Here is an 18,257-nt window from a genome sequence, read left to right as displayed (position 1 = left end):
TTTTCTATAAAGATCATCATTGGGACAGTTGGTGAAATTTGAATGCGTTAGTCACTCAGTCGTGTCCGACTCTTTGTGACCCCATGGACTTTAGCCCACCAGGCTCCTATGTCCTTGGAATTCTCCAAGCAAGAATACTGGAGTGGGTTGCTATTTCCTCCTCCAATAACTTATATATGTGTGTGTGTGTGTGTGTGTGTGTGTGTGTGTGTGTGGTATTGTTAATTTCCTGACTTTGATCATTGCACTAACTCATATAAGAGAACCCTTGTGTTTTAGGGTATATACATGCAAATATTTAGGGGTAGAGGCACTACACATACTCCAAAATGGTTGCAAGGGATGGGGAAGAGGGAGGGAGGGATAGAAGAGAGGTGGGGAGAGAGAGATTCAGAGAGAATGGCAAAGCCAAAAAGCATATATTTTAAAATAGCTGGCCTGTATTAATATTAACTGAATTAACATTTGGATGTATGCCCAGGTGGCTCAAGTAGTAAAGAATCCTGTTGCCAATGAAGGAGAGGCAGGCAGGAGACACAGGTTCAATCCCTGGGTCGGAAAGACCCCCTGGAGAAGAGAATGACTACCCACTCCAGTATTCTTGCCTGGAGAATTCCATGGACAGGGGAGCCTGGTGGGCCACAGTCCATGTGGTCACAAAGAGTCGGACATGACTGAATAACTTTCACCCTCACTTTCATCTATGAGTCTAAAATGATATCTAAAGACAAAGTGTTTTAAAAGAATACATTTTTTGACTCAACAAATTAGATGTAGGTGCTTGCAGTTCAGAGTTTTGTGCATTTTTTACTGAGTAAGCATCCTTCATTCCTGGAGAGTGAGCCCTTAGCAAACCTTCACCTCCTGGGTTCACGTCATCTATCCTTCTCCCCCCATGCCCCTTTGCAGTCTCCCTGGAAGATACACAATCTCAGGCCTTCACTCTGCTTTCCTCGGGAACAGCCAGTCATTCAGATTCTGAAACTCCATGTGCCCTCGGGTTGAGAGTCCCCCGGACCTACAGCCTTCTGGAGGGAGCATCCTTCACCTGCTGTCCTCCTGGGTCAGTCTCAGAGTTCCAGCCTCATCAAGCTAATCATCCCTGTGTCCCATCCTTTCAGACTATCCTCCTCATAAGAAGTCAGAGAGAGTCTCTGGACCACTCCCTCCCAAGAACTGGGAGACCTTCCCCAGCCAGCCCCCTTAAAGGCCCATCACTTTCTTTTGGGCCTTGGGGGTGATGAGTGGCATGACTAGTCTCTCTTGTCTCACTTTCCTGGTGTGACAGGGCAATACTATGGGTGCCTCCTCACACCCTTATATGAGAGGCCAGATCTGTGCAGGATCCACAAGCGTCTAGGAGACCCATTCATTCTGTGGGCAGGCTTTGGCTGTCTCCACATTCTGGCCTATAACAGCAAGAGGCTGGAAAAGTCTACCAGAAAGAGTTATTTCTGGCCTATGGCATTTCTCCATGCCCTTCTTGGAGGCAAAGATAAGGAGGGCATTTCTTATTAAGACAAGGGAAAGTGACCTCCAAGTGATGCCTTATTGCACCTGGGGGATGCAATGTGACAGATCTGAGAAATATAAAGTCAAGAGGCTGAGGCTACTGCTCTAAGGTCGCAGAGTGAGAAAGAAGGAGGGAACTGGGATGAGGTGCAGTGGGAGGGAGCTTCTGTCTACTGAGAGGGCACACGATTCCCAGGAGAGATTGACTGGAGACATCTCTTAAGGGATTCATCCAAGGTGGGGGGTGCCAGAGGGATTGACCCAGCAGAGAGGGGGAATGAGGAAATCTAGGGGCCAAATGTTTGGAGTTGTCAGCTGTTGGCTGGAGGAGACATGGCCAGAGTTGAGATTCAGAACAGAATCTCCAAGAAAGTCATCTAAGTGGTCCATGAAAGAAAGAGGCTGCTTTGAGCATCATCAGGCTCAGAGAGCCACAATGTCACATCACGTCAGGACAGGTCATCTAAGACCGTGTCCTTCTCCATCCCCCTTCCCCTGAACCCTGCCTATCCCTAAGGAGTCAGCAACCACACTGAGTGCAGAAGGAGCTCAGGAAAAAGGCAAGAACTCAAACTCATCCTCCCTCCTCTTGACAACATTCTAGCCTGTTGTCATTCAGTCACTAGGCCAACTCTTTGCCACCTTGTAGACTGTAGCACACCAGACTCTTTTGTCCTCCACCATCTCCCAGAGTTTGCTCAAATTCATGTCCATTGAGTCTGTGATGTTACCTAATCAACTCATCCTCTGTTGCCCCCTTCTCCTTTTGCCTTCAATCTTTCCCAGCATCTGGGTCTTTTCCAGTGAGTCCACTCTTCACATCCAGCATGGGACAGGTCTAAATCAAGGCAGAGGAGAAGGTTTGATACTGAAGTGAGAAGTTTTGATTATTAGTTTGAACTAAACACTTAAATTACTGTCATGAGACATTTTGGGTCACTTAAAGTGACTAGACAAGCAACAGAACCTGTATGACACTTCACCCAGGGCTGAAAGAGAAGGAGACCAGAGCAGGGAGAAAAAGCACTTGAAATCAGAAATAAAATTGTTTTGTACGCACAGGAGTCAGCTTATGCAATAAAATGGTCAGTGCAGGCAGGAATTGCTAGCTCTTATTCCTCCAGTCTGGAGAAGGAAATGGCAACCCACTCCAGTACTCTTGTCTGGAAAATCCCATGGACGGAGAAGCCTGGTGGGCTACAGTCCTTGGGGTCTCAAAGAGTTGGACACGACTGAGCGACGTCACATCACATTATATCACATTCTTGCAGCCGGGCTTCCCAGGTGGCGCTAGTGCTAAAGAACCTGCCTGCCGATGCAAAAGATATGAGACGCAGGTTCTTTCCCTGGGTTGGGAAAATCCTCTGGAAAAGGGCATGGCAACCCACTCCAATATTCTTGCTTGGAGAATCCCATGGACAAGAGAGTCTGGTGGGCTATGGCCCATAGGGTCACACAGAGTTGGAAACGACTAAAGCAACTTAGCATGCATGCACTCCTCCAGTCAAGTCCTTTCTTTCTGGAGTCATTTTTGTCTCCTGTTCCCTTCTTTGGTCAGATAAGATTCTCCTAAGGGTTCTTTTCTGGAGCTGGCGTTGCTGCTTTGGGATTAAACGCCCAAATAGCTTTTTCACCTCCAAAACACCATGGAAGCTGCTCACAAGTTACTCTCACCATCAGGAGTGACTGACTGCCTTTCAGAACCAGGGTCTCTCAAACTTTCACCACTGAGAAAACTGCCCAGTGGGAGATGTATCTTCCGTGGATGGCCCTGGAGTGGTGTGACTGGGAACGCGCACTGTGATCAGAGCTGCATCAGTTCCTGCCCCAGGTATCCTATTTACTAGCTGTCTGACCTGCGGGACTTTTTAAACCATTCTGTGCTGAGAGATGCAGAATAACTACAACTACAAAAGCAATGATAAGCAACAATCATATCAACCTGTGTGGGTTCATATGAAGCGTCTGGCTCACTACAGGGATCTATTAGTTCCTGTGTTTTGCCAGAAGATAGAGATATTTTTCAGAAGAGTTCCTTTGTTATTGAATCTCTCCACCACCGAGCTTTGCTGTCAGAGGAAGCTTTGGGCCAGTTCTGTAGCCAGCTCCTTTCTGGGCATGCGTGCTTAGTTGCTCCAGTCATGCCCGACTCTTAGTGATCCCGTGGACTATAGCCCACCAGGCTCCTCGGTCCATGGGGATTCTCCAGGCAAGAATACTGGAGTGGGTTGCCAGGCTCTTCTCCACAGCTCCTTTCTACTGCCACCCAAGTCTCCCTTTTCTCCTTTCTCAAGGTTTGGAAGAACTCAAGCGTATCATGTATCCAAGCCCCACTGCATTATTCTCCCACAGCCCTGGGGAGGGATGAGCCAGCAGGTGACATGTCGATCTTTAGCCTGCCATGAGTAGAACCCGGTGCGTCTCCAGCCCCGTCCTTTTATTTATTTTTTTTCTTTTTTTGAGTTTAAATGCATTTTATTTTTAAACAACCTACATGATATGATTTTTTTCCCTTCAAAAACAGTGCCTCCTCTCCAAATAAATCAACTTTCAAAACAAATGAAGAGCTTAAGATGACATTAGTCTCCTTTGTCTAAGTCCTGGTGTTATGCGGATGAAAAGCAGCAGTCAGCCAGTTATGATCACGGTGGGAGATCCAAAGTCACTGTCAAATTTGTTAACATTTTCCACTTCTAAGCCATTTTTAAAGAAAATCATCTACGGGGTCACAGCATCCCCAGGGTAGTCCATCAGAGCAACCCTGCCATCTGGATCATTTTCATCAATAAAGAACTGATAGTGTTTGAAATCAGAAAGGATGTGCTTGATTTGTTCTGCAGTCCTTGTCATAAAAGGTTTTACTCCTTCTGGTCTCTGTTCTTCAAATTTCCCTTTGATTGACTTCATGTAATCTTTGATGGCCTTCTTGTAGGCTTCCTAGAAGCTGGTTTCCTAGAAGTGATGGTTCATGACACTCATCGACAACAATGATTACTTACTGTACTTTTGGTTTCGTTGCCCTCTGGGCCTTCAGCAGAGGCATTTCCACCAATGAGCGAGTCATCAATGTTACCCTCTGTCCTACTGACCATCTTCCCCACCCCTCCAGGCACAGCCTGTCCACGACTTCCCAGATCTTGTAGATGTCTGGAAAACATTTCGTCATGGCTGATGAGGTCCTGGTAGATTGTCATGGTAGCAACTGGAGGGACACATCGGTGGTGCTAGCTTAGTAGGAGCACAGAGCTCAGAGCTAGCGCAGCGCTGCTGGAGAAACACTGGAGTGAGATGGGGGGCAGCGGCAGAGTGGGCGGAAAAGTCCTATCCTTCTTTGATGACCACTGGAGGTACAAACTCAAATGTGTACCAAGCAGGCAAGTGACAAAGTTCTTGGCCTCAGAAAACCTTAGCTATGTCTTCAGAGCATGAAAATCAGCTGGGCCCTGCTCTGGTTCCTGTCAACGGAATAGAGCATGCTTCCAGTGTTCAGATTGAATGGACAAATACACCCAGACAAATATAGAAATTTCTTGAGTACAGAGTAAGGAGATGAGACAAGTACATGATTGTCCAACTTTCCAGTCTTCTTTTGAGACCCATTATTCTATCAGTCTAAAATGACAGGAAGGGACTTCCCTGGCGGTCCCATGTTTAAGACTTGGCCTTCCAATGCCGGGGACTCAGGTTCGATCCTTGTTGGGAAGTTAAGATCCCACATGCCTCCTGGCCACAAAACCCAAAACATTAAAAATAAAAAGAAGATACTGTAAAAAATTCAGTAAAGACTTTGTAAAAGATAAAATGACAAGAAAAGCCACTGTCCGCAGTTGAGGCGAAGTGGATATACCATCACAGTTTAAAAGGAAGGAGGCTAAGAAATGACTGAAGTCAGGCAGGCTTAAGGGCATAGACTGTGCCATGCTCCAACATTCTTGCCTTCAAGGTCCTGTTCCGGAAGCTGGGCAAACACGAGAATATTTTTAATGGAGGAGCCAGGGGCTCTGGGATAAAAATTGGCATGTGTTTTTGAACTCATCCCTGTTATGGCCCTGTTTGATCTTGAGGTAAACAGTTAAAAGTATGTTTTGAATATTCTGCAAAATATTCTGAAATGTTAAAGGTATTGCTTCACCTTTCACCACTGTAACTTATCAAAAAGAAAAAGGCCAGTTGCATTTAGAGGCAAGTTGTACAATGTAACCGAGTGCATAATACTTGAGATACAAGTGAGATGAATAGTAAAGGAAGTCATCAATGACCAAAGGAATTTGCCTCTCCACTAATTCTGCCTCATGAGTGTACAGCCCTATGGAAATGATCTACATTTCAATATTAAAAACAAGCACACTTCTCTTCCCCATGACTCACCAGAAAGAATGCAAATAAATAACTCAGGGCCAGCAGGTAGCCCTTATATTGCTGTTATGGGTTGGTGGGTGCTGACTCAAAACATTCCTCTATTAGGGGATTAGTTCCTAGCTGCAGGGCATATTCTTAATGAGTTCCCCTACTTTAGCCACCATAATGCCAGTCAACTTATGGCGAAATGACTGAATGGGTTAAAAACTTGTGAAGAAATAGGAAAGGGCAGAGTAGTGAATGGAGGGGGTAGAGATAGGAGTGAGGGCCTTTAAACACATTCATTAATAATTTGAGGAAGGAAGTGAAGGGCAAGTTTGTGTATGATGCAATATTGTTCCAGTTACTAAACATCATGAAGAAATGAGAGGAACTGTAGTTGAATTTAAAACACAATGCAAGGGCCATTAAGGGAGGGGGATACAACAGGCTTCTTGTCATAGTGAGTAAATCTTTTGAGTCTTGACAGAACCTTATTTCCCAAATATTTTACATTAAGGAAACACTGACTCTGCTAAAAATCTCTGCAAAGCAGACCAGTGCTAGCAAAAGAATATTAAAGTCCTTAAATGTTTATTCAGAAATAGAGTAATTTAGGAATACTTTCAGATGGAGAAAAAAAATGGAGTTTCTAAGTTTTAGTGAAATAGTATGATAATTCTGAAATCTGCAACAGGAAGTGTGCCTGGGAGGGAAAGAGGGTAATTGTACACTTTATGTAAAATTGTTTTCAAACAGTTTAGTGATAGAGCTATGCACTTGGGGTTAAACTAGTGAAAAGACAGAAAATTAAGAGAATCTGTACAGATAATATTTTAAAGAAAAGAAGAACCTTGAAAAACTAGCCTTCAATTTAAAATTACAGGTTGTTATTAAGGTGTCCCATTTTTAACTATTTGGACAGATATGAAAAGGAATAATAAATACAAATCAGAATTTCCCAAACAGGAACATTTCAAGTCTGCAGAGTGGAGGAATAAGTGAGCTAATATGATTCAAATCATTCATTCAAAAGATATTTATTGGGAGAGTTAAAAAAAATGAACCTAGAAGAGATAAACAAGTACACAGGTAACAAAACACCAGGTCGAAAACGATCAATGCCACAAACAGGTACAAATCAGAACCTCTGTCCAAGAGAACCTCTTTCTGAGAGAAAAAAGGAGATGGATGGGGCAGCATTTGATCAGGGAGGGGGAAGAACCATACTAAAAGAGTCAGGCTGGTTGGAAAAGTGGCTCAGTGTGGTGAGAGATGCAGAGTCAGATAGGCCAGGTCCAGGACCAACCCTGAAGACTTGCCCAAGGAATTTGAACTTTACTCTTCGTCATTTCTAGTACACTTTATGACCTGTAGTGTAGCTTGCTGCAGGCTGAAGGGATGAATAAAGCCACTGATGCTTTTTTGAGCAGACATGTGACAAACTCCAATTTTTGTTTTAAAAAGATTAAGAGGTGTGTAGGAGGGAGGAGAAGGATGGGAGATCAATTCTAAAAGTTTACCGAGTTAATCCTACTTCGTGCCCAGCATTCCATTAGATGCTTCACACACACATTCTCAATAATGATTTAATCCTGAGAAACACCCTTTGAAGAAGGAAGAGTAAGTATAGAAATTCCCATTTTACTGTTAAAAAACAGGTTCAGAAAGGTTGCATAACTTTCCAAATGTCGCTCATGTAAAAGTGATAGAAGTAGTCTCCAACCCAAGTTTGTCTCATAAGCTCCTTTTTGAAAACACACACAAACTCTACAACACACGGACACTACTCAAATGAGGACAGGATGGTTTTAATAAGGACAATGACAGGGAATGGAAAGGAAGGAAGAGAGAAGAGATTTCAGCAGAGTCAGAAGTATGTGGCAACTGCAAACTGTATGGGGACAAGGGAGTCAAAAAAGAGTCTAAGTTTCCAGTCCAGATAACACAATATGGCTGTGAACTCAGATCTGCAAATGAAGATAGGGAATTAAGTTTAGGGTCTATTGTTTGAAATGACAGAAAAACATTCATACAAGAGGAGGCAGGTTCATTTTCTCCAACATGTGTAAAAATCACATAGAGGCCACTGCGAACCCACGCAGAATTTAAAGTGTCACTCCTAGGCCACAGACGCATACCAAGGCCATTCTCTCTGGCTGTCCAGCCCTTGCACAGGTGGCCTCTGCTCTTTGGCAGCTTTCTGCCTCTCCCTGTCTTCAGTTCATCGCTCAGCCCATTTCCCAGGACAGCCTTCCCTGACTTCCCAGTTTAATCATCTTAATTCTTTTCTCCCAGTGCCTCTGCCCTTTTCTGTGTCTCCTCCCAGAATGAGCAGCTGGAGGGCTGGGGCTGTCTTCACCTGGACATTGTGCAGTCTCTGAAGGTGTCTATTGTTAAAGTCTGACCCTCAAAAAATATTAGTTGGCAGCCTGACTGATTGCTATTGTTGCCCTAGAAAACAACCCTACCCTGCCCTGTTAAGTCACAGTTTCTTCCTTCTTAGGACAGTGCAGTTAACCTCAAGACTAGGAAATCGTCTTCCTCCTCACATACCAGGCTATTATTCATGCAGTTTACTCACTGCATAAGAGTTCCCTTGAAAAAAAAGCTAACAACTAGTCAAAGATTTACGAGCTTCCTAGTGTCAATCAACTTTTCAAACAGATCACTTCTGGGCTGGGGTGTGGGGAATGGAACCCTTCTTTGTTTTCAAGTGGTGGTAGAGGCTCTTCAAAATTCCTCTTTGGAAGGGTCTCAGGCGCTGCACTCAGGTTGTGATTGGGAGTATGGACCTGTTTTTGAACCAGTTTTCGCAGAGCAAACTTAAAAGCAAGAATTTCTCTCTGTGTAGTCTAGCTTGAGGTTGAGGGCATGTGGATATCACTGGGGAAGTGGGGGAGTCTCTAGGGCACCTCGGCTCCTTTTGAAAAAGGTAGCTTTGAGGTCCACTGGCAACTGTCAAATTCCATTGTGTTCTTCCCGCAGGGAGTTCCCTTGAGCGTTAGCTGTATAAATCCGCTGATGGGGCGGAGGGGGGGGCGGGGTACGGAAACTAATTCCCAGAAGGGTTTGGGGAATCTCGGGAGGGCTGGGGTTTTCTCAGTAGGGTTTAAGGTTGCTCACAGCCAGACTTGGAGCCACACTTGGCTAGAGTGTGGGCTTCTACAAGGCTAAGTCGGGGAAACGCACGCGGTGGGTTCGCGCCGGGCTGTCGGGGCTCGGCGGAGCGGGGGCGGTGACTGCGGGGCCGCGGGTGGGGCGGGGCGGGGCGGGGCGGGGCTAGCCAGGCCGAGGTCCGGGGCGGAGCCAGGCGCGCGGCTCGCCCTCGCGGAGGCCGCGGGCTGGGCTCCGCCTCGCCGGGCTACGCAGGCGGCGGGGCTGCGGCACAGGCCGGGCGGCACCATGGCGGCGGCGGCGCCTGATGCTCCTGCGGGTCTTTCCGAGGCGCCGGCTCCGACTGCGACGGCAGAGCCAGAGGCCGGGGGCGAGGACAGTCGTGAGGTCCGAGTGCTGCAGAGCCTGCGGGGCAAGATCTGTAAGCGGGGGCCGGGGTGAGGGAACCCACCCGGCTGCGACGGCGGCCGCGGGGCTGAGGGGGCGGCGGGCGCGCGGGGGTGGCGGCGCCGGGACCGCGGGGCCGAGAGGGGCCTGGCCGGCGCCGTCCGAGGCGCGCGGGAAGGGCCGGCACGAGTCTGGAAGTGAGGGTGTGTTGGAGGGAGGCGTCGCTCAGACGGGGCGGCGTGGGCTGAGGCTGCCCCTGTGCGGGGAATTTGCCGGGGACGGGGATGGAGGGGGGCTGCTGGGGGCAGCGCCCGCGCGAGGGGCTTGGCTTTGGGGCGCGGCCTGGACAAGGGGACGCCCCCGCCCGGGGTGCGGCCGGGGGCGCGGGCCGGGGGCGTGAGGAGCTTCCGGCTGTCCTCCGACGCAGGCCTCCAGGCGGCTGAGGGCGTCGGGAGCCCACCGTGGTGGGAGCCGGGCCGTAATTACCGGGGGGCGCGGCCGGAGGAGGAGGGCGTGGAAGGGGGGCTGGCCCGAGGGGAGGGGGCTGCCTGTTTTTCTGGGTTCTCGAGGTTGGAGAAGGCGCCCAGAGCTGGAGGAAGAGAGACGCCCCGGGACTCGAGTGGCCGCACGGGTGCTCGAGAGTGAGCGCGCCGGGAGGGGCTGGGGCCGGACACCTGTACTCGCCCCACCTCGCTGCGGCGGGGACTTGAATCGAGAGACAGCGTGACTGACAGGGACTTGAGGCAGGATGTAGTGGCTTCCTGTGAGCAGGTCTCAAAACACAGTCATCCAGCCCGCACTTAACCCACTTAATTCCTTTCTTTCTCATGCATTTAATTGTTTGTGAGTAAGCCAACCTACTTGCCTTCACATTTTTACTCAGAGGCCCCGAGTATTTCTATAGACAGACTTATTTGAGTTCAGTCATTTGGACATTTATTTTTTTTTAAAAAAATGACCCTTCGACTTTCGATTGCCAGTTTTTTTTTAATAGACTACTATGAAATAATACTACTATTATTCAGAAGAAACGCTTTTGGGGGGGCGCTATTTGTAATTTATATCAAATACAGCTTATTTTTGCTTTGGTCGATAATTAGCTTTGCTTCCTTGATTCTGTATCCTCAGATTGGAAACATGCTTCATATTTCATGTAAATAGCCCTTAGTCATAAGTACTTTTTACCTTGAAGAAAATCAAATTGCTTTAATATGGTTAACAACGCTCTTTCTTGCACAGGGTGTAAAATTTTCCTCTTTCCTAATAGTGATACTATTAATTGAATTTAAATTACCCCACTTTCCTTTTTTCAAGTTGCTCCCCCTTTCAAGAATTTGGGATTTTATTAAACCTCAGAAGCAGACATCTTAAATTCTCTCACCTTTTTATTTCCACAAGTAGTCCTGGGTTTCTTAAGAGAGTACAGTTCTTAAAACCTGGAAAAAATGACAGCAGAGAAGATCTTGTCAGTATCCGAGTTCCCAACATAACCTTCTAGGATATAAAATGTCTTCAGTATTCAAATTAAGTATTATGCTTAATATTTCATAAATCTAATATTTGGGAAAACTATAAGTGAATGAGTAGAGCACCTCTCGATCTAGTTTTTCAGATTTTCACTGCTTTATATTTTAGTGGCACTCAATGTTAGGCAACATCTGTTGGAACCTTGCTGATTTATATAGCTGCAGGTTATACTGTGGAACTACATATACACATGTCTTGAAGTTGAGAGAGCTGGGCCCTTTTCCAGGAGTTAGCTGCCCCACACCACATTCTCACCTCCTCCATGGCAAAGGTAGCACAGTAAGTGATAACATTGTGAGTGAAACTCTAACCTACAAATGAAAAATCACAACTTTGTTTCTATGGGAGAGAGCAGCTCCACTCCCCAGACTTGGAGATTGAACATCTTATTGCCCAGAATGCTATTACCTCTTTAGCCATAGTTAAAGTATTACATCTGTTATCTCAAGTCAGTTTCTTGCTTTTTGAATTGCTCAGCTTAGAGCTCAGGTCATGGAATGTCTGAAAAAGGTATTAGGATACTTATTTAGGAAGGTTCTCTTTGTTTCCCTCTCTGTTTTCTTTGCCCTCCTTTTAGCTGGTCAGTTGACCTTCAGAACCTGTGAAGAGATGCAGTTTTCTGTTTCCCTGAAACTGACATGTGGGTTTTGCAGGTTGGGCGCTGGGGGGCTGGAAGAGTCATTATTAGCAGGTGCTAAAGTCACAGAAATGGGATGGTAGTGGTTCTGACAATGCAGATATTAAGCGGCTTGGGGGTGGGGGCGAGCTTGTCAGCTCTCCTCTTCACAGTGCTGAGAGACCTTGGAGCCACTGGCCTGGAGATGTGCTGGCAGATTGCAAACTGCTGATTGAGAGCCTCTGACTTGGGGAATTAGAGATTCATAGGTCTGAAAGTGAGCCTGAGAGGAAATGTCCTGTTTCCTGGACTTGGACCCTTCAACTCCAAATTGTGCCAGCATAAAGTGAGGAGGAATGGGTTTTTATATATATATACACACACATATATATATATACACACACATACATACACACACACGTATGTATATATTTATGGGGCTTCCCCAGTGGCGCGCGCGCGCACACACACACACACACACACACACGTATGTATATATTTATGGGGCTTCCCCAGTGGCGCGCACACACACACACACACACACACACACACACACACACACGTATGTATATATTTATGGGGCTTCCCCAGTGGCTCAGCAATTCCTGTGAATTGCTCCTGCAATTCAGGAGATGCTGGTTCCATCCCTAGGTCAGGAAGATCCCCTGGAGGAGGGCATGGTAACCTACTCCATTATTCTTGCCTGGAAAATTCCATGGATCTTTAGACATTTCATTCCAGTATTTATTAATTTCCCCACATCCCATATAATTTTCACATACATTTCCCACATATTCCTCAAGGTGAAATGACATTTTGTGGTCACTCCCCAACAGTCAACTTTTATTTGCAAATCGAGGGTTGCTATAGTATTTGAGCTTATATGCTGATCCCCAGTTCCCTGAGGTCATATTAGTGCAGTAGGAAACCATGGCAGCTCCAAATATTAATAATCAGGGGGCAGGTTTGGTTGTTGGATGTCCCAGTTGTCGTATGAACCTTTGATACAGGAAAGTTAAGGTTGTACTCCATACTCCATCCTTTGATCTGAACTCTGTGCAGTGAGTGTACTAGTATGTTAGACTTCTAGAACCACTTTGGCCCCAGCCCTCTAAAAACAGCATACATAAGTGAAAGATAGGGATTAGGGCTTTCTCCTTTATACTCTCAGGTTTCATGCTCTTATTGTGTGATGTTCTCCTTTTTGGTTAAGTTGCTCTGATCCAGTTAAATCACGTAAAAACGTTGCTCAAAGAGACCATGCTGCCTTATACATGGATTTACCTGTTCAAGGGAGACCAGATTGATAAGGGAGCCAATGAGGATTTGTGTGAATGTTGAGATGTGTGGTACAGTATGAGATCTGTGGGACCGTGATGTGTCCCAGAACTTACATGTTCTCCCTGGTATCTTCAGATGAAGAATGACCAAGACTGTTTGACAAAGTAGGATGTGTAGGGTCTGGTTAAGTGCTTGAGTTCTCTTGGTCAGGTGAGTCGCCTAGATTTGATTCTTCACTTAATTTCTGACTTTTGTTAGCTCTGTGTGTCTCTGTATTCTTGTGTGTAAAGTGGGGGTAATAAAACACCTCTATCTCACAGGATTGATTTGAGGATTAAATAAAACCCCTTCTCTGATTATTTCTCTTTCTCCTCCCAAGGAGATGAATCAGACTTGGACCATCTCTTAGGAAGGAGTAAAGTAGTAAATAAAAACTAATGTTTATGTTCTTGTCCAACATGTGCTGGCATTTCCTGGTGTACAAAGCTGATTAAAATCAATAGTCCTGAATTCTGTTTCATACATTGTTAATTATTATTCATGTGACTTTGGGCAGCTCACTTACCTTTGTCATCTTTAAAATGGGAATAAATGCCTCATCACTAGGCATTTTTACTTGTTGTTCCTTTTGCTTGGGAGTGCCTTCTCCTTTCCTCCACCCCATACTTATGTCAGGGAACCCCTGTTCATCTTTCAAAAGCTTTCTCCATGTGATCTCCTAACCAGAGCCTTTTGGGGGAGCATTGGTACCTTCATTCCTGGAGAGACTGTTAGGCCTTTGTGCTGCTGGGGGATCACAGTTTGCTGTTGATTTCCTTATTGCAGCACATTTTATAGAAATTATTTATTATACTGCGAATTCTTCCAAGATAGAATTCATCCTTGTTCATGTTCTTTTTTTTTTTTTTTTTTTAAATATCCAGGTGTCAGCATGGTGCCTACAACAAAATCGGCCTTTAGAAAATGCCTTACTTCTCTATATTATCCTGAGGGAGATTTTAGATACATGCTAGACATGGAAGTGTTCTGTAAATTTCACAGCTAAGCAAACTAGAAGATTATTGAAAGAAAACTACCTGGACCTGTGACAGGAAGTTCATCCCTTTCAAAATCACAGTGCCAGGTGACCATAGGTTTGAATTGTTGCCAAAGTAACCTCATTAGGAAAAGTATTAAATTTTTCTAAATGCTCAGATTGCTTGTTATTAGGGGATTGAATATTGTTACCTGACTGTATTCCATGAATATTGTAACTAATTGGTCCTGAGCCTGTAAAAGAAAAATCTCCTAATCCCACCTTACACATTAGATGTTTTTGTCATGGCAGGTTTAATTTTTTTGGTAATAAAATACAAAACTAAGACAATTTGTTGACCATACAGTAGAATTGAGGAGAGATTAAAAAGAGTATATTCATGCTGAGAATTTATTATTATCAGATATTTGAAATGAGATGAGTTATTTAATAAGTTAGTAGAGAGAGGTTAAAAAGGGTTTGTTCATGCCAAGAACTCATTATTGTCAGAAATTTGAAATGAGATGATGAGTTATTTACGATGGAGGAAGAATCCATCTTTCAGATGGATAGAAATGAGAGAAAAGGGTTCTTTGTAAAAGTTCACAGCGCAGTCTGCTAATCATTTGCTCTGAGGAAGACAGGAGGTAAACCTCAATGAGTTCATAGAATTTTTTTAGGACTCTTTGAATAGACTCTTAAGAGACTGTGGAACTAATGTAGCTAAAATAAAACTATTGCTTTATCCTTTAATCGTAGATGCTAATCCTATTTCTTGTTAATGTGCTTTATGAAATTATTTGACTATAATAGCAGATTATGTTTTACCTGCCCTACTAATGAAATTCTGTGTGCTTTTGAGAGCTGCTAACAGTTTTGTTGTAATGACTTAATGTAAATTAAGAAACTTTTATGTATATTAAGAAATTTCTGTGGTAATCTTTAGTTTTGTATGTCATAGTCACCAAAAATCCCTAGCTAAAATAATACACTTTATAAGGTTATACTGAGAGAAGGAAATGGCAATCCACTCCAGTATTCTTGCCTGGAGAATCCCAGGGACAGAGGAGCCTGGTGGGCTACTGTCTATGGGGTCACACAGAGTCGGACACGACTGAAGTGACTTAGCAGCAGCAGCAGCAGCATAAGGTTATACTAGTACAACTCATGCAAACAAGAGTGTAAAGTACTTGATAAATTTGTTACTGTGAACTTAGTTCTAAGAATATCATTAATGACAGAATGAGTTTGGGCAAATTCTTTAACTTTGCTGAGCTTCTGTTTTCTTACTTGTAAATTGAGAGGTCTGGATGTGGTCTTTCACGTTCTTTCCAGCACTGAGTCTTTGATTGTTGCGTTTTAACTTGAACCAGTTAGTTTAACGTAGCACATCAGGTGCTTTTATTTTAGTGCTTAAATGTATTTAGTATACTTACTGTGTATGATATGTAGTATTTTTAAAAACTTATTTAAGATTTACTAAATAAGATTGTTTGAATTCCAGCAATTTTTTTTTTTTTCTGTGACTGTTACTTTACTCAGCAGTACTCAATGCATATCTGAGTTTCTTTGAGGACTCTAGCCTACTAGACTATGAAATGGGCCTGAGCAGTGAATGAGATGAAAAAAGGTTCTTACTACGTTATCCTAAAGCGATAGTTTCTTTTAGGCACCTGTATTCTTAGAAAATTATAGAGGGTTACGTGGGGGAGGTAGAGAACACATCTTGTTCAGTCCTCTCACTTTACAAATGAAGAAGTTGACACTCAGAAACTCCATTAATGGCTTGCTGGGTGTTAGTCCACTGCTATCAGTTTTTGCTAAAATGCTACATAGGATGAATTCATTAGTATGAGTGTTGCAAAGGTACTGTGTTTAGTGTATGAAGATTACACTGCCTATCTAATGATAATATCCAGAAGTAGTAATAGATTTTCGGTGTACCATCTACACACTCTCATCTGTTCCTTTTTAAGAACTGTGTGAAGTGGTTAGCGTTAGCAGTGGAGCTGTGTTTGTAATTTAAGTAGAGATTGAGCCTGGATGTTTACCTGTTTGTGTCATGCTCTTAACTCAGTTGTTTTCAGACCTGACTGTCCATCAGTGTCACCTGTGAACTTAGAAAAATCCTGATGTGCAGGCTTTACTCCAGACCTACTAACTCAGAATCTCTGGGTGGTACTTGGACACCTGTAGGTTTAAAACATTCTGCAGGGGTGGGCAGCTAGAATGGTGAGCCTCTGCTTTTACCTATTGAACAGACTAGCCACCTACTACCTGAATGATAGCAACCTGCTGTGCATGACCATTTAAAAGATACCAGTAGAAATTTCAGTGTGATCACAGGGAGGTTTTCATTTGATTGTTTTTAAATGTTTTCCCTTCATTTGATTAGATAGTACAAATACTTGGTACCATATTCAAAAGGTAAGTAATGGTATCTATTAAGAAGTTAACTCTTTTCACTTCTTTTATCCTCTAGTCATTCCCTTCCCAGAAGCAAGCGTTACCAGTTTCTTGTGTATCTGTACAGAGTTTATTTAGGCACTTACACTTAAATGTATGAGTATTAGTATCTTTCTCACCAATATACACATCACAACAAAATATACACATGGTTTGCATCTTGCTTTTTTATACTTAATGGTAATCTGAAGATTTTTCACAAATAAGTGTGTGTGTGTATATATATATGTATACATATATATGATTTGCTTTGCCTGTGCGCTCAGTCCTGTCCCACTCTTTGTGACCCATTGACTGTAGCCCGCCATGCTCCTCTGAACTTGAGATTTCCCAGACAAGAATACTGTAAGAATTTCTGCTCTAGCGGATCTTCCCGACCCAGGAATCGAATCTGCGTCTCTTATGTCTTCTACATTAGCAAGCAAGTTCTTTACTACTGAGTCACCTGGGAAGCCCCACATATATGTGAGATATATATCTCTCATACACACACACACACAGGTGATGGGGGGGGGGTGTGAGGGAAACTACCTCAGTTTTTAATAGCTGCATAAAATTTCATCATCTCAATACACCATGGTTTATATAGCCAGTCCCCTATTGATGGACATTTAGATTTTTTCTGATCTTTGCTATTACAAACTTTACTGAGTAAATAAATAGGTATGTTATTTTTAATATTTTTAAAAATATTAAAGTTTATTAATATATAAATAAATATGTTATTTTTAATATGATTGCATGTGTCTGTAGGATAAATTCCCTGATATTAAGTTGATGAATTGAGTGGTGTGTGCATTTTTACTTTGGAAAGACAGTGCCAAATTGCTTTTCATAGAAACTCTAACAATTTATGCTCCCATCAGCAATGTATGAATGCCTATTTCTTTATACCCCCATACTGTGTATTTTAAAACTTCTTGATCTTTACTTGTCTGTAAGATGAAAAGGAACACTAATTTTTAGTTTTAATTTGCACTTCTAAAACAAAGTTGAGAATCTCTTCATATTTTTAAGAGTTATTTTTATTTCCATTTTTTGGTGTTGATTTGGTTTGCCTTTTTTCCTGCTGAATTATCAGTCTTCTTACTAATTTGTGGGAATTATGCAGTAAGGAAGTTAGTTTTTTTTAACGGAAAAATTTTTTTAATTTAGATGTTTTGACTGATGTCTGCTTGTATTCTTGAGGAGAGTTGGTTGTGAGAGCCAATGAGGGGAGTCTTGTTGGTTTCGTCTACTTAAATAATTTTTGGTATTAGAATAGAGATGGAGAAAGAACTGTTTGAGGAAAAGTAAGTGAAGAATTACTATAAACAGGTACTAAAACAAACAATAGATTGGGAGAAGATATTTGCAGCAAATTTTACAGACAAAAAGAAAACTCTTATATAACACTTAAACTGTGTACCAAGCACTATTTTAAAGCACTTTAAGTATTTCAGCTAACTTAACCCTCATGGTGACTGTAAGTACAGTTATTATCCCCATTTTTACAGATGAGGAAACTGAGGCATGGAATAGCTAAACTAAGTAACTTGCCAAGATCTGTCAGCTAGTGAGCCCTAGGCAGACTGGCTCTGTTACTCTTAACCTACTATCTATACTCCCTATTTGTTCATATCCAGAATATATAAAAAGTTCATCCAAATTTTTAAAAGGAAAAGGCCATTAGAAAAATAAAGGATATAAGTAGGCATTCCACGGAAAAGATACAAAAGGCCATAAACATAAAAAAATACTGGAAAAGTTTGACAAAAATTAATCAGGGAAATAAAATTTTAAAAAGTCATCAGTTTGTGAAAAAACAAAAGCTCATTAATTTCAGTATTTGGTGAAAGTTTTTCTTTCTTTCTGTTGCTTGGGTTTAAATTGGAAAGCAATATTGGAGAGCATTTTTCCAATATCTGTTAAAAATTTAAATATATATTGGGCTTCCCTGGTAGCTCAGCTGGTAAAGAATCTGCCTGCAATGCAGGAGACCCTGGTTTGATTCCTGGG

General features: G+C 43.2%; 1 protein-coding gene and 1 pseudogene across 3 annotated transcripts in view; one reads left to right on the top strand and one right to left on the bottom strand.

Annotated features, from left to right (window-relative positions):
• Positions 1-4,140: 4,140 nt before the first annotated feature.
• Positions 4,141-4,706, bottom strand: LOC136173560 (translationally-controlled tumor protein pseudogene; annotated as a pseudogene).
• Positions 4,707-9,208: 4,502 nt separating this feature from the next.
• RASA2 (RAS p21 protein activator 2) overlaps positions 9,209-18,257 on the top strand; it is a 117,381-nt gene continuing 108,332 nt past the window's right edge. For 2 of the 3 annotated variants that reach the window (XM_065943027.1, XM_065943026.1), the window contains exon 1: positions 9,209-9,388. In XM_065943027.1, the coding sequence (XP_065799099.1) occupies positions 9,256-9,388 (133 nt within the window). In that variant the 5' untranslated portion in view covers positions 9,209-9,255. The remainder of the gene's footprint in view (positions 9,389-18,257) is intronic. The other variant, XM_065943028.1, reaches the window with a different exon arrangement.

Source organism: Muntiacus reevesi, chromosome 8 (assembly GCF_963930625.1).
Source record: "Muntiacus reevesi chromosome 8, mMunRee1.1, whole genome shotgun sequence".
Taxonomy (NCBI): Eukaryota; Metazoa; Chordata; class Mammalia; order Artiodactyla; family Cervidae; genus Muntiacus; species Muntiacus reevesi.
The sequence above is the reverse complement of the archived record's forward strand: the minus strand, read 5'-3'. Positions and strand labels throughout refer to the sequence as shown.